Source organism: Lissotriton vulgaris, chromosome 7 (genome assembly GCF_964263255.1).
Source record: "Lissotriton vulgaris chromosome 7, aLisVul1.2, whole genome shotgun sequence".
Lineage (NCBI taxonomy): Eukaryota > Metazoa > Chordata > Amphibia > Caudata > Salamandridae > Lissotriton > Lissotriton vulgaris.
Window position 1 is genome coordinate 1,277,881,084 of NC_141695.1, and position 14,990 is coordinate 1,277,896,073.

Below are 14,990 nucleotides of genomic sequence, written 5' to 3' on the forward strand. Positions count from 1 at the left end.
CCACACCCACTCTGGCATGTTGCGATGTTTTCATTTATCTAATGGTTTTTAATAATAACTGAGGAATCCCCATACTAGTGTGCCTACCTAATTTTTGCGGTGTCCCATGATTAAACTGTAATCCCATACCAGTGCCGGTTGGTCCAAATGTTCTTGCACAATAGTAACATTTAAGATATGAAAAATGTTTCCTATCATAATTCTAAAGTATGTATAGTCGGAATGTAAGTATGGAAAAAAACTTTTTTCGACACACCCAAGCCCAAACCTTTACTCTTAAATAATTTGCAAAATAGCACATACATTTCTAAAACTCAAATGGAATAAAGTGTTTGCTATTTTTTCAATAGAATAATTAATATCTCTGACTAGCCTACTAAAATAACGAGAACTGGCGACATTTATTACTGATGCCATCAAGACCAGTAATATAAATGTTATGCACTGTCATTAGACTGCTATGTGAAGGATTGTTATAAAATGGAATGTTGAATCTTGCCAAATAATGAATATTTTTGGAAAGTCCTGTCTAGACCGGCATGTCTATTAATGTCTTATGTCACATATACTTAGAATATATTGTCATGATGATGTTTTTATAAATTGAAATGCTAAAAAACCTTCTTTTTAAAAAAAAATGAATGAATTGAAAATTATATACTTTCTTACAGATTGAAATATTCCAGAGATCTATTTTTCACAATGATGCATACTAGAGAATCTAACAGAATGTAAAAAAGAAATTGAATTTAGGTATTATTCTTTTCTGAAGAACACACGTGGTATTTTGTATACACTGTTGGCTATGGGTGTTTTATTGCTTTCTCTCGTTCTTTTTCCTCTTCCTTTTCTCTAATTCCCTAAAGATCAAACAAATATGCTACTCTTCAACGATTAATGAACTCTCGTAAATACTGTTGCCCTTCAAACTTCACTTCCTAAGCTATAATTTGCACTTGTCTCTGAACTTTCAGTATAATTAACACCATCACTAAAACAGAACTTGCTTTGTTCTGTTGGTCCTACCTCTTAATCATTTTCTTTGCACTTTTCGGGTTTTTACCTGCACTTAACCGATCCTTGGTTGGGGTCACCATTCTTAATTACTGTCTTTCACCTAAACACACAACATCGGCACAGAGGGAGAAAGACGTGTCGGCTGTCAATGTTCAATTCTGCACCAATAAAATTCTACTTTTTCTAAAACTGGAGCGACCTTATCATTTGAGTGGCAATCGGAATCAACGATTACAGGATTTAACCTTAAAACAATACGCATACAAAACTGGAAAACATACTCTCTTTTCCCCAAAAACTGTTCAATTTTAAAACTCTAAAAGGTCCAGAGTTTTGAGTATGTTTCCTTCCTCTCTAAAAAAAACTTTTGTGAAAACAGATATAGTTCTGGAATCCTTGGACCTTCTACCCTTAGCTGTTACAACCACCGTGCGCACCTCTCCTGACGTCAGCGCCCACTCGTGTGTGGAGTGCGCACACAGCCAGGATGTCGCAAGAGAGAGTCCCACCGCTGCTTTAAAACAGCGAGCAGCGGGACAAACACCCACTTTCTAATTGCGGCATGCCGGGGTCGGGACGGAGTACAGGTAAGGCTTTCTTGGGGCATGGTGCTATGTGGCTGTTGGTAAAGCGCAGGAGGATTGTTGGCTTTTGCTTAAGTATTGATGTTAATCAGAGCCCTTTCACGGGCTCTGATTAACATCAATACTTAAACAAAAGCCCACAATCTCCCCCGCACCGCGCTTTACCAACACAACAGTAGAGCCAGTTAAAAACACAGCGTGCACATTCTGCAAGTACACACTGTGTTTTTAAACTGGCTCTACTGTTGTGTTAGTAATGCACGGCTGCGAGAGCAATTGTGGACTTTTGTTTAAGTATTGATGTTAATCAGAGCCTGTGAAGGGGCTCTGATTAACATCAATACTTAAACAAAAGCCCCAAATCATCCGGCTTCATACCTTCTAGAGAGCAGCATGTTACTGGGATGCCCCATTCATAGCTTCCAAGGTTTCAAATTGTTGTGTAACATTTTCATAATTTCAGTGTAATTATGAGTGACATTTCAATGATTATGAGTGTCACTTTCTCGAGAGCAAAGTCACGCAATGAAGACAAGGGAAACATAAAATTACATCCATTTGAGCTACTAGAAACTCTACGAAGTCACTGAACTAAAGTACACTAACTGCAGGCAGCAGAAAACTGAGCGGAGTCAGACAGCGTGACTGCGCAGTTCTCAGACACAGTACACTAAAGCCAGAGGGTGCAGGCAGCTCAGAATGATTGAAGCATTAATTGTATTTATTAGTAGCAGCCACAGCAAGTCAGCTGAACTACTATATACCTACGCTGCGGGTTCAGGCAGGTACTCTTGGTTGGGACCGCTACATAAATATAATAATGCACTGCTGACTTTCAAAGAGTCTCCTTCCATTAGAACTTGAGTATTAAATGTTCAACTGGTGGAAATGGAATAATGATATAGCTTCCAAGTTTTCAAATTGCTCATGTGCAACATTTCTATGGTCCCTATGTACTTATGAGTGATGCTCAATTGGCAAATGGGTGATACTTAGGGTGACACTTTTTCACTAGTAAAACCAAGCAGTGAAATCAATGGAAAGAGATACATATCAGAAATTACACCATTTTGAGCAATGAGAAGCTTTATTAAAAGGATCTTGAAACTGCTTCAAATCACTTGAAAAGGAAGGTCACATGTGCCCATGAGCTCCTCAAACTCTAGTAGCTCAGTGAAGAAGCAACCCAGGTCCACAAAGTTCATTTTATTTTAAAGCCGGTGAACTTTGCATGCTGGGATTTGTATCATGCCCAATCTGTGGGATAGGAAAAGAGAAAACTACAAATCCCAGCTGGCAAAGTGTTTCGGGATACAAAAGTTAGCCACAGAAAGTATTACAAGGCAATGTCTCTTGGCCCATAGGAATCAATGGGAAGGGATTCCTTAATTGTGATTCGCAAATTGTGAATCACAATTAAGGGATTTTTAGAAATCGCAAATAAAAATGCGATTTTTTGATGCATAGCAATATGCGATTTCTTAATTGCGATTCCTTAATTTTCGCAATTAAGAAATCGCAAATGCTAACTTTGATGCATGTGGCCGATTGATACTTACAAAGATGCGCATTCAACAGCTCAGCTGCACAGAGTTGTTCTTCAGCGGTCGCGGGGTCATTTAATTTCAATTTACCGCCAAGCAGTGCGCTGCCAACATTTGCCGGCCTGCCACAAGTTTACCTGCAGCCAGCGGAAGCAGGACATGACGTCCTGCGGCATGCAGTGCGCCTATTGGACACAGCACTGCCTCGTGACGTCAGTCGTGGCAATGAATGCAGCACTGGGAAATCATCTTCTATTAATAGACTGTAGCAGCCAAGTGAGTTAGCAGTAGCTATTACCTCAGTCACTGTCAGCCCCCAAGCCCAGGAGCAGCTTGCATGACACAGCGCACTGCCACTCTTTTAGTTTAATCAGCATAATTGTCAGCGAGGAGCTCTCAGCTGCTGTCCCCTTTATGCGTGACTTTGCATTTCAGTGCGGTGATGCGGACCACCGCACTGAAATGCGATAAAGTCACGACTGATGTGTGATACTTTGCAGGGCTGCCCATTGTTATTTGTGCAGGGAATGGAACCCTTTGTGGCTAAACCTGTGTTGAGAGCCATCTTTGGGCATTCCGCTGTGGATGACAATCCATTGGATCTAGGCTTCCATGGACAGGCCTACTGTTCATAAGTTAGTTGAGGGTTCTATTGGTCCCAATCACTGTGTCCTATCACGATTTTGAGACTGTATTTGGGCTAGAGATTACAATGGTTAAGTCATATACATGAGACTGTATTTGGGCAAAATTACAGTGGGCTGCTACATAGCTAAGTGACCAACAACTTACTGAGATAGTTACCCTAGAAGGCATACTTCTTGAGGGCATGCTCTACCACTTGTTTCATACCAGGGCCACTGTACCACAGGCTATTTATTCCCAGCTTGGTAACGGTTGCACTGGGTTTCATGCCGAGGGTGCTCTGTAAGACACAAGTGAAAACTTCTGCTTCGGAAATCTTACTAAACAGACCCCTTAAGGCTGGGATTCATAAATGGCCAAGATCAGAGGCTATGAGGATGTAAAAACAGATTTGACACAGGATCCCTGCCTGCCTGCATTCATCGCACTAGTGACTAGGCATGTGCTCTACAAGGCATATTTCTTAACACAGAGGTCATTAGTGGAAATGATGTGTAGAATCTGGGGTCTAAAGGCAACAAACTCCAGACTCATGATCTAATACACCTACTATACATTATGAGAGATGGTATAGGTTATAATATTGTTAATGGTTTTATGGTGTTTGGACAAAATATTTAGCTGTAAATATCAGGAGGCAGAAATATCGGGGGAAAATATTGTGATACACAAATATCGTGAAGCGAAAATATTGTTGTCCATGGGCTCTGATTAACATCAATAATTTACCTAAAGGCCACAATCTCCCCCGCCACGCACTTTACTAACAAAACAGTAGAGCCAGTTTAAAAACCCAGCGTGTACATTCGGCAAGTACTCGCTGTGTTTTTAAACTGGTTCTACTGTTTTGTTAGTAATGCGTGGCTGCAAGAGCAATTGTGGGCTTTTGTTAAAGTATTGATGTTAATCAGAGCCCTTTCGCATGTTTATCTAATTTGCAAACTGCCCTTAAGACCCTTATTGTGGCACTGTATGTGTGAAAATGCACCATCTTTTCACTTTTTATTTAAAGTAAACGTTTTGAGTGACATTTGGCACCGCACGTGCGGTCTGGTTCCTGGCGCACATAGCCATGGTTGCAGCCCACAGAGACCCTCCACTGCCGCACACAGAGGAAAAAAATTAGAGGGAACATTGCTTACAACCCGAGAGAATGGACTCTGTAGGCTGTGGGGGTGTCCTGCTCATGCAGGGGCACCCTCACACTTAGAACTGGGCACCCTGCCTTCAGGATTGAGAGGCCTGCTTTAGGGGTGAGTTATAGGTTTTAAGTGAAGTGACCTTAGATATAGGGAAACCTACATCTTTCCTACGTGGTGCTAGCACCAGCTTACACAGGCTGCAATGGCAGGCCAGTAGTTACAAATTGAGTGGTCTCCCATGGGTGGCATAATGCATGCTTCAGCCCATGGGCGACCTCTGGTGTACCTATCCCCTGGGCACCTTAGTACCATATACTAGGAACTGATAAGGGTACACCAGTGCCCAATCTGGGATGTACCTAAGTACTTACCATACCAACTTAGGGGAGAAACCACAGAGACAGGGGTCCTGATTGGCAGGATCCCAGTCAGACTAGTCAGAAATAGCATCACATCAACCAAAAAATGGGGGTAGCCATAAAAGCAGATTCAAATTTCCTACACACCCAAACTACTAAATGCAATATTATTGCTATATGAATACACCTGGGATTCGGGTCAAAACAAGCGTCAAGACAGTGACCTCCAAAATTCCTACAAACAACGACCTCAAACAGGGTTGTGTGCTGGCGACCCCCCTGGTTTAACTTTCACACTGCAGATCTGGGGGCCACTCTGCAAGGCGTCAGCCTAGTACCCCCAAGGATTGGAAGTGCGAGTCTGCGGGTACTACAATACGCAGACGACACAGTAATAATTGATCACACTAGAGTGGGATGCCAAAGAGCCATGCATGCACTGGATTGTTTCAAAAAGGCCAACTACCTGACGGTGAATCAGGGGATGACCAAGGTTGTGGTGTTCGGGAGACATCGTCTCAAAAGGCAACCCCAATGGCTTTTAGATGATCTGCAAATTGGCACAGTAACAGCCTATAACTACCTTGGGGTCTTGGTCTCCGAAAGGGTCAACTGAAATATCCATCAAAAACATCTGAAGTCTAAGGCGAACAATGTCATCCACCTGTTAAGACAACTGAGCCACCGTCTGCTAAGTCAATCAGCCGAGCCAATACTGACCGCTGTAAAAGCAAAATTGTTACCTGCCATCAGTTGTGGGCATCTGGCTTTTCCTGGATCATTTTACAAGTTCCTAAACACAACCCAAGCTGAAGCTCACAATCTAGTGTTGCCCATTTCGCGGTCAGCCAGGAAATCAAGACTGAGACTGGAGCTTGGCCTCGCAAGCCGGACTTGACATGCCAGGGGGGTTTGATAAAACTATACCTCAGGTTCTTAAGGGCTCCAGCAGACACACTCAGACACCAGCTGAGTGCTGTCTTTGAGGAGGTAGGGTAAGCCTAACATGTCAGACTTGGCCAGGTCATAAACACCCTGAGGATCGAAGCAGCAAGCTTATGACTATCGGAAACTCCCCTCACCGCCTGGAAGAAAGCAGTGAGCAAACAGTTCTGTGAAACATCCTTTGCTCAAAACATCAAGGTCCTCCGCCCTGCTAATGGGGTATGGTCATGTAGAGAGGCCTCGGCATTATGCTTCACTGAATCAAAGACAATGAACCTAGCAAGACTGGGGAAATCCACACATCTAATCATGATCAACTTAAATGGGGCCCCAGAAGGGAAGGTCGCTCCTGTGACAGACTAATGACAATTTCTTGAGGCACGCCACATTATATAACAAGTTGAAGGATGCAGGGTGGCCCGAGCCACACATTAAAGGGGTCCACTCTCCTTGCCCAAAGGCCAATGTACCAAACCAGATGTTAAAGTTCCAGTATTTATTCATTTTATCTAATATGGAATTACATGCAATTACAAATTATAAATGTGCTAAAGGCCAATGGTAGATCATAAAGTCAAGGACATCAAAGGGGAGGGGAGGGGCAGGAGGTAGGGGGAATTGTTTTTAAACAATACTTTTGCACTTTTTACTGTAATGATTTTAATTATTCGAACAGTTAATACATTTAATTCAATTCAATTCACTCTCAGACTAGAAGTTGAGGGCCCACGAGAAATTCATGAACTGTAGCTTTGGTGGGAAGAACTTGTTTGATCTCACGATGAACAAGACCGTGCAGCAGGAGTATTGATTGGCCCTATCCCAGTTGCAGGCCTGCCAACTCACATGCTACCACCATGTGCTACACGATATCAGTTCCCTTCACGCAGCCACTCACGAAGAGTTGATTACATATGGTGAAAGGGGAGGCGAGTTGGAAACTGCTGCACTGAGCAGGTTCCCATCTGGTCTTAGAAACTCTTAGCATCCTGTATCGATTTAGAGTCTTGAAAACGCCGCAGAATATCAGCGGCTGCAAGCTTTTTATTAATGGGGCAGAGGAAACCTGGTGGGTTAAGGGGGCAAAAGTGCCTCTTAGACTGTTCTCAGCACGACGCTCCGTCCCTACAAGGCGATGCCCCATCTTTTTGTGGTGATTGTTTTTTTTAAGTTGGTTGGTCTTCAGCGCTTAATGCGATACCAGCTGGACCTCCATCACTTTTCCAGCAGACCATGGTCTTCCACACACACTCAATTGATTAGCTGTGATGGGATCAAGAGAAGGACTAAAGATGTTAACAAAATCACAGGAAGAGGACACAAAAGTCTAATTTCGCTGGGCTAAATTAAACCTGTTTATGGTAGTATGTGCCAGTTGCATCCTGATTACATCTCTCCATGGAATTCTCTTAAATATGAAATTAATTCTTAAATAATCAACACATTACAGCCTAAGCAATGATTCTCTGACAACCCTATTCTTGCATTAGTCACAATTTGATTTGGACAGTTGATAAGAAGGTGCATAAAGGTTCATAAGTGCATATGTGAATTCAGAGCGTAATAACAAATACCCCTTGAGGGAATCTTTTACAAGTATCATCTCACCATTGCTTCAATTATGCGATCCACAATTTTCAAGGGTAATGTTATTCATCGATTAATAAATGCCACCATTGTGAGAGTCCTTAATGATGTCTCTGTTTCTAAATGCAGGGTTAGCTTTTGGTGGATGTCAACATGTTTCAACCTGTTGAGTACTTTCTAGGCCTTGTCAAAGTGTTATGTATTTGCTTTCAAAGAAAGCATTCTGTTTCTTTTAGTAATAAGCTTTGTTGTTTTACTCTGGCAGGCAGTGAAGACCTACATGTTGAATAAAAAGGTCCCGTCTTCTTTACAAGACCGTGTGATGCGATTTTACAGCTACTTATTTGATCGAACCCGTGGTCTCGATTTCAGCACACTTTTCGAAGACACCCCGAGTTGTATGAAAAGTGAGATTTTTGCCAGGTAGCTATTCAATTACAAACTGTGTGTGTCTTCTAAATTGTTAGAGTGAAGAAAGTAATCCGTGATAGAGAAGAGTAATAGTTTGAATGATTACATGCTGAAGACAGCGCACTTCTTTATTCCTACAAAGAGATGATTAATGAATGAACGAGATGAGGTGTGTCTCAGGAATAACGCCAGGAAGTTCTTTTTCATAACTAAAATTGCACAAATTCTTTATAGCAGAAGTCGCAGGATTTATAAAATAATTACAACAGGGATGGAGTGCAAAAGCAGGAATGGCTGGCAGTGAGAGAGTAAAGATAGAGTAGAGACTATGATTATGATCTTAGGGCAGAGCGCAAAACTGAGGTAAACAGTTGCACCCACATTTGCAAAAAACATAAGCGCTGGGGCTCTGGTCACCAGCCTATTTCTCCTGTTAGTGCCGCCTAAAACAGGACCTACTACTAACCATGAAAGTGGGGAGACGACGTGGTGTAATTGCCAGAGCTGTCAACCTTGGAGCTGAGGAACCATGTTAGAATCTCAGCCTCGGCTCAACATCCTGTGATACTGGGCAAATCGCTTAATCTCCCCGTGCCTACCATAATTTAATGTGTCCTTAACTGATGCTCATAAAAAGTGCTGGAGTTCATGATTAAAATAACAACAACAAAAAATACCACTTACCTCTTCCGCCAGCCATGTCTCTCCTCCGCTTCTCTGGCGGGTCCCAGAACCAGGAAGCCCCCCAGGCTGTTTCTCCATAATCAATCACAGCGCTGCAATGCTGCCTTGTGATTGGCTCCCTCATGCATGCCCAGACCCTCAGTCCCTATCTGAGCACCCATCAACGGCTGCAAAGCAGCGTTGTTATTAGTCTGAGCGCTGTGGATCAGTGCTCATATGGGCCTAGGCATGCTCCCCACCAGGTTATGAAATGCAGCCTGGTGGGGAACATGCAAAGTGCGCATTACTATTTGGTCTGGCCAAGACGGCTGGCCAAGCAGTCATACGCACTTGGAGTGTACAAACCACTCCTCCCCCCTGTGCCTCCAGCCCCTCCCTAACCCAGTTCCGAGCCTGCGAAAAATAAAATGATAATAACTATGGTATTATCATTTTATTTTTCCTGCTCAAAAAGCAGTGAGGCGACTCGCGGAGGAGACGCCCCTGCTCTTAACTCATAATTAAGGCATACAATTGACTGTACATATTAGATTCAGTCAGAAACACCCGTCCTTTGTCAAATCGCTAGATATTCCTATTTACAAATTACCAGTCCATCTCTTTTGAGTTTATTTTCTCAGAAAGTAAAGCAAAGAGAAGTTGTGAGGTCCCTGAGACACAGGAGCATACACAGGAGCATACAGAAATTAGTTTCAGAATGATATGCCTTGTGTACTTATTACTTGTCACAAAAACATTTTCACAAATTGCAGTCAGAATTTTGGCAGCAAGTGAAAAATGTAAAGCATCGACCTATGTACTGAAGGTCACCTTGCAAAATTCCAACTTGCAGTGGGTCGCAATACAACCTACCTAATGAATATTAATGAGGTACATCACAAATTGAGACTCACTCAGATTGGTGGCCATTACCATTCCAATTGCATGGCCTCATAAGGATGGGGGCATGCTAGTCAGCAGAGAATCATTTCTGTGATCAGCTTTCAAAAACTTAAATGCAGCCCGTTTTTCTCAGTGGAAATAGGTATGTGATTAAAAAGAAAAGTTGTCTTTTTTTAAAGTTTGTTTCAGAGTAGGCAGTGGTCTCCTGGACCACTACCTACCCCCCAACAAACATATTTTTTACATCCACTGTGCAATACCACTCCATCTTTGTAATCAGTAATTTTTAAAAGTTTTGTGATGGGATTTTGGTTGTAAAACATTGATAAATTGCATAGTGATTCAGTATTTGGAGGGGACCACTGCAACACACCCTCTCCAAATTCTGAATCAGTATGGGGTTAGAATCCCATTTTAGGAGTAGGTAAAAGTTACATTTAGAAAAGCATTGAATTTTTTCAGACGCAAACTCAGAATTTGAGTGTTTGAAAAAGTGCTTTGAACATCTGGCCCTGTGTGAACAATAATACTTATTCCAGCAATTGCTTTGGCTCTAATAAAATACCCATATAATATCATACAGGAGCATAGCTGTCGCTAGAGCAGCAAAATCAGTGGCACCGGGTGAGGGGCCCTCTTCACTCCAATTAATCACTATTTTTTACTACCAAACAATGGTGCTTGATTTCTTGGATTGCAATTGGACACCTCACTTGCTTGGCATGGGGAACAGCCTACACATCGCTTGCGTTATATCGCATGCTATTAAAACGCGGTTGATACATTGCATACGATTACAACGCAATTTGTTACAACGACTTGCTGTAGGGGGCATGCTAAACTAAGGAATAGTTTTATTTCTCCAGCATTGAATCTTTCATAGATTCACATGCTTGAATCTTCCTCCTCGGCATGGTGGGAGTCTCACAGTATTGAAAATATAGCAGTATATAAGAAAATTCATACAAACCAATGCAAAGGGAAACACATTTTTTTGTTACCCATTGTCATCTTTACGATGCCTAATCAGCCAATGAGACGCCAGCCCTGAGACCACAATCCCCTGCAGAGCCACCATACCTAAGATTTCTAACCGCACGTTGCGTGGGATGGAATCTCCCTGAGCTCTGCTGAATTCTCTCTGTTGATAAACTTTTGACCCCACTGTTTCCACTTCAGAACTCTCTGGAAAGGAAGAGGTATTGTTTTCCTCACATTGTGAAAGATGGCTGAGGGCTCTAAAAAAGAGATTATTTAGAGGCTGCAGATCTTGTGGGAAGGCTAGACTGTTTTCTGAGGACCCCCACAAAGACTGCCCATACTGCTTACATCCCAATCATGTACCCAGGGATTGTAAATATTGCAGGACTTCCTCTGCAAAGACATTAAAAGACAGAGAAGCACGTTTGTTTCTGTGGCTACAGAAGAAGAAATCCAGATCAGAGTCTGACTCGGATGTTGAAGAGGCTGATTCTACTCCAGAGCATAAAAGAAAGCCGGAGTCTACTTCTACTAAAACTGACACCAAGAAGCCAAAAGTCTGTAAGACCAAGGACAAATTACTGGCTTCTCTGCCCTCTGACAGCACTTCTCATAGGAAGGCTGCACCATTTTCTTCAGTGCCACATACTCCTCGTAAAGCATCTGTCGGAAAAAAGACCCAGTTGACGGACCCATCAATGGCTGCCCCCTCGACGAGGGCAGTGAAATCGACGACAGTCAGTCCCTCACTGACTGTGTCAACGATGGCAACACCGATGCCGACTACGTCGTCATCAACAACAAGAGTTACAACTTTTACCACATCGACAGCCATATCGACGGCCGCCGCCATGACGGCATCATCGACGACAGCACCGTTGACGGCACAGATGAAGGCACCGTCGACAATGAAACAGGCTTTGTCGACGCCCTCGACGACGACCTCATTGATGATGGTATTCAAATAGCCAAAGATGCAAGTCTTGTCAATGAAGATAACAATAAAAAGGATGCCACCATCGATGACCCTGCAAACCGAGAGAAAAAAGAGATCCATGATGCCAGAATCAGGAAGGATGTCATCAGAGTTGGCATCTTGGAGTAAACTGTCTCCACTTCCTCCTTCTCACTTATTGGAAATGCAGGAATCAGAGGATGAAGGTTTGATTGTGCTTGCTTATAATCCATTGCAGCTTAAGATAAACTGACAGGATACTAATAATGAAGACGAGTATCAAGACAAGTCGGGAGTATTTGGAGGCGGTGATGATGATGATGACACACAAAGTTTATTTAGACCATAGTCTATAAACGATACATAGAACTATGGATCGCATATCGTGATAAGACATTTATTTGGAGACGGATTTCTCCTTTAAAAATTACCCGCCTCCAAAATCACATAGGTACGAATCTTTTCAGCAGAGTTATGATTTTGAGGAAGAGGAGGATAATCTTCCGACGCCCCGGGAAGATACCATATCAGTGCCAATCTCCTTCATCATGGCCCTGAGACACATGATTAATGACTGTTACACCTGCTTCCCGGAAGCTAATGCTCCTGTGCCTAGCACCCAAGTCAACAGCATGGTGCATCTACTTTCAAGTCTCCACAGCCACCAACGTTTCCACAGAAGACACTACCTCCAAGAGTTATTGCCATCAGAGATGACTGTATAGAGTGATGTGGAGGACCAGCCAGAATTGGGAGAGCTGACGCAGGATGTGGTGCCTGTGGGCGATGAATGGGATGAGTATGTTCACCATCTTCTCCTTCTCCCACACCTTCCCCAGCAAATTCTCAGCTGGGAGACATTGGAGGGTATCACGAACAGCTATAGTGGGCCTCAAAGAAGTTTGACTTACCTCTTCTCATGAAACAGGCGGACTGTCTTCTATATGATTTTAAGAATTCCGCTAGGAAATTAATTTGGGCCATTACAATGGTGAACTACATCTGAGAAGAAGGTATAGAAATTATGAAAAGTCTTGTTTCAGTACCTGCAGCAGTTTGGGGAAGAAATATAAGGGTCCGGAAACGTCTCTGGCATGTCTAATCGGTCATCCAAGACCCTAGTCGGTTGTCATGCAGGCAGCCCAGAGGTGCTCTAGGAATCCTGCGGCTACATGTTCTGCTCCTCCTAATAAGGATGGTAGAAGGCTGGATGGTACAGGAAAGCATTTTACAGTGATGACGGTCACTTCCATCAAGACATCAAATGTGTTAGCCATAATATGTTGGTACGACCGGCAAATGTGGTTCGATTTGGCACATTTCCTAGGTCATCTTCTGGACGATAAGACAGAAGAGGCGAGGCAGATACTACAAGAGAGGCCTAGAGAAGCCTCTGAGATGATTGATATAGACATAGAGTTCTCATCATGGGCTTTCAGACAGATGGCAGGAGCAATCGCTTTAAGCAGGCAAGGCTGGTTTAAAGCAACTTCTTTTTGTCCGGAGATCAAAGCTACGATTGTCAAAATGCCCTTTGTTGGTGGAAATCTATTTGGAAAACATATAGTTGAGGCTCTTCAATGGAAAAAGGCTAATATGGACACAACATGCTCACCAGGGACACTACAACAGCAGCGGTTTCAGCCCTTTCGAGGTAGAGGAGGAAAAGGCCAATACCAACAAAGGCCTTCTTTTCAGTCCTATAGATACTAACCTTACCAGCAACAGGGTTATTGCCAGTATGCAAACCAGCAGCAGTATCGATCACCTAATGTGCTCTACCAACAACAGGTGGCGAGAAGAAGAACTCCGGCACGGGGAATGTCACAGGACAGTGGTAGACGTCAGCGACACTTTCGGGGCACCACCCACCTCGTTACGACGCAAACCTCATCAGAACCACTACCTCTATCAATATTACCCGCACTGGCTAGCAATAATCTCGGACAAATGGGTGTTAGACATTATTCATCAGGGACACACCCTAAAGTTCGTTCAAAAGCCTCCTGCCCATCCTCCCGTCCCCAAGAAACATCATCTGACCTTGCTAAAGAAGGAGATCTCAGATCTTCTTCTGATGGGGGCGATAGAAGAGGTTCCTCAGCAACATAGCGGAAAAGGATTCTACTCACATTTTTTCCTAATAAAGAAAAAAAAGTACCAAATGGAGGCAGGTAATGCATCTAAGGAGTTTGAACAAGTATATCAAAAAACAACTCTTCAGAGTGCTATTGCCACAAGAGATTCTCCTGATGCTAAATAGAGGAAACATTATGACATTATCAGATCTCTTGGATGCACACTTTGATGTCCCGATTCACGTCAAACATCGACATTATCTAAGGTTCAACTTGGCGGGGTGCCACTCTCAGTTCAAAGTATTGCACTCTGGTCTCCGGTCAGCGCAGAGGGTGATCACAAAGTGCATGGCACCAGTGGCGGCGTTTCTGAGGCAGCAAAGTCATCAGGTCTACCCTTATCTCGAAGACTGGCTAGTAAAGGGACCTACATACCACTTAACTGAAAACTCGTTAGGAGCTTGTCGTCAGCTATTCAAAATTCTCTAAGAGTCAATGTGGAAATATCTTTCCTGGTACCGTCACAAACTCTACAGTTTCTAGGGGCAGTGCTGAAGACAAGAGAGGCAAACGCATGCCCATCAGAAGAACCTCTTCAAAAATATTAAAGTTGGTGCCATGGATACAAAGAAAAGAGTCAGTTTCAGTGAGGATATACAAATCTATGCTGGGGATGCTCTCATCGTGCATTCCACTAATTCCAAATTGTCGGCTCCACATGAGGCCACGTCAGGAACAACTCGACCTACAATTGATACAGGCTCAAGGATCATTCAAGGATCTCTTTTCTATCACTCCACAAATAAGGAAAGCTCTGACATGGTGGGGGATAAGAACAAATATTTCTACAGGACTACTATTCGAGCCTCAAACTCCCAGTTTTTAAATGACACAGATGCATATTTGCAAGGGTTGGGAGCTCATCTGCAAGTCCTAGAATTTCAGGTCACTGGAACTCTCAGGAGGCACTGATGCACATCAATTTGCTGGAACTAAAAGCTGTGTTTTTAGGTCTACAACATTTCTCCCCAGAATCCATTTTTCCCCAGTTCTAATGAGAACGGACAACACTACCACTGTGTTTTACCTGCTCAAGCAGGGAGGAACAAGGTTACAAACATTATCCTCTCAAGCTCAAGTAATTTGGCAGTGGCTTCTAAAACACAATATCACTCT

The 14,990-nt window shown here is 43.1% G+C and overlaps 1 protein-coding gene across 1 annotated transcript in view; it reads left to right on the forward strand.

Moving 5' to 3' along the window:
- The window catches only part of LOC147703391 (uncharacterized), a 9,287,842-nt gene that overhangs the window by 9,187,015 nt on the left and 85,837 nt on the right, over positions 1–14,990 (forward strand). Inside the window, exon 45 of the mRNA XM_086931832.1 lies at positions 8,089–8,246. Coding sequence (XP_086787958.1) covers positions 8,089–8,246 — 158 coding nt within the window. The remainder of the gene's footprint in view (positions 1–8,088; positions 8,247–14,990) is intronic.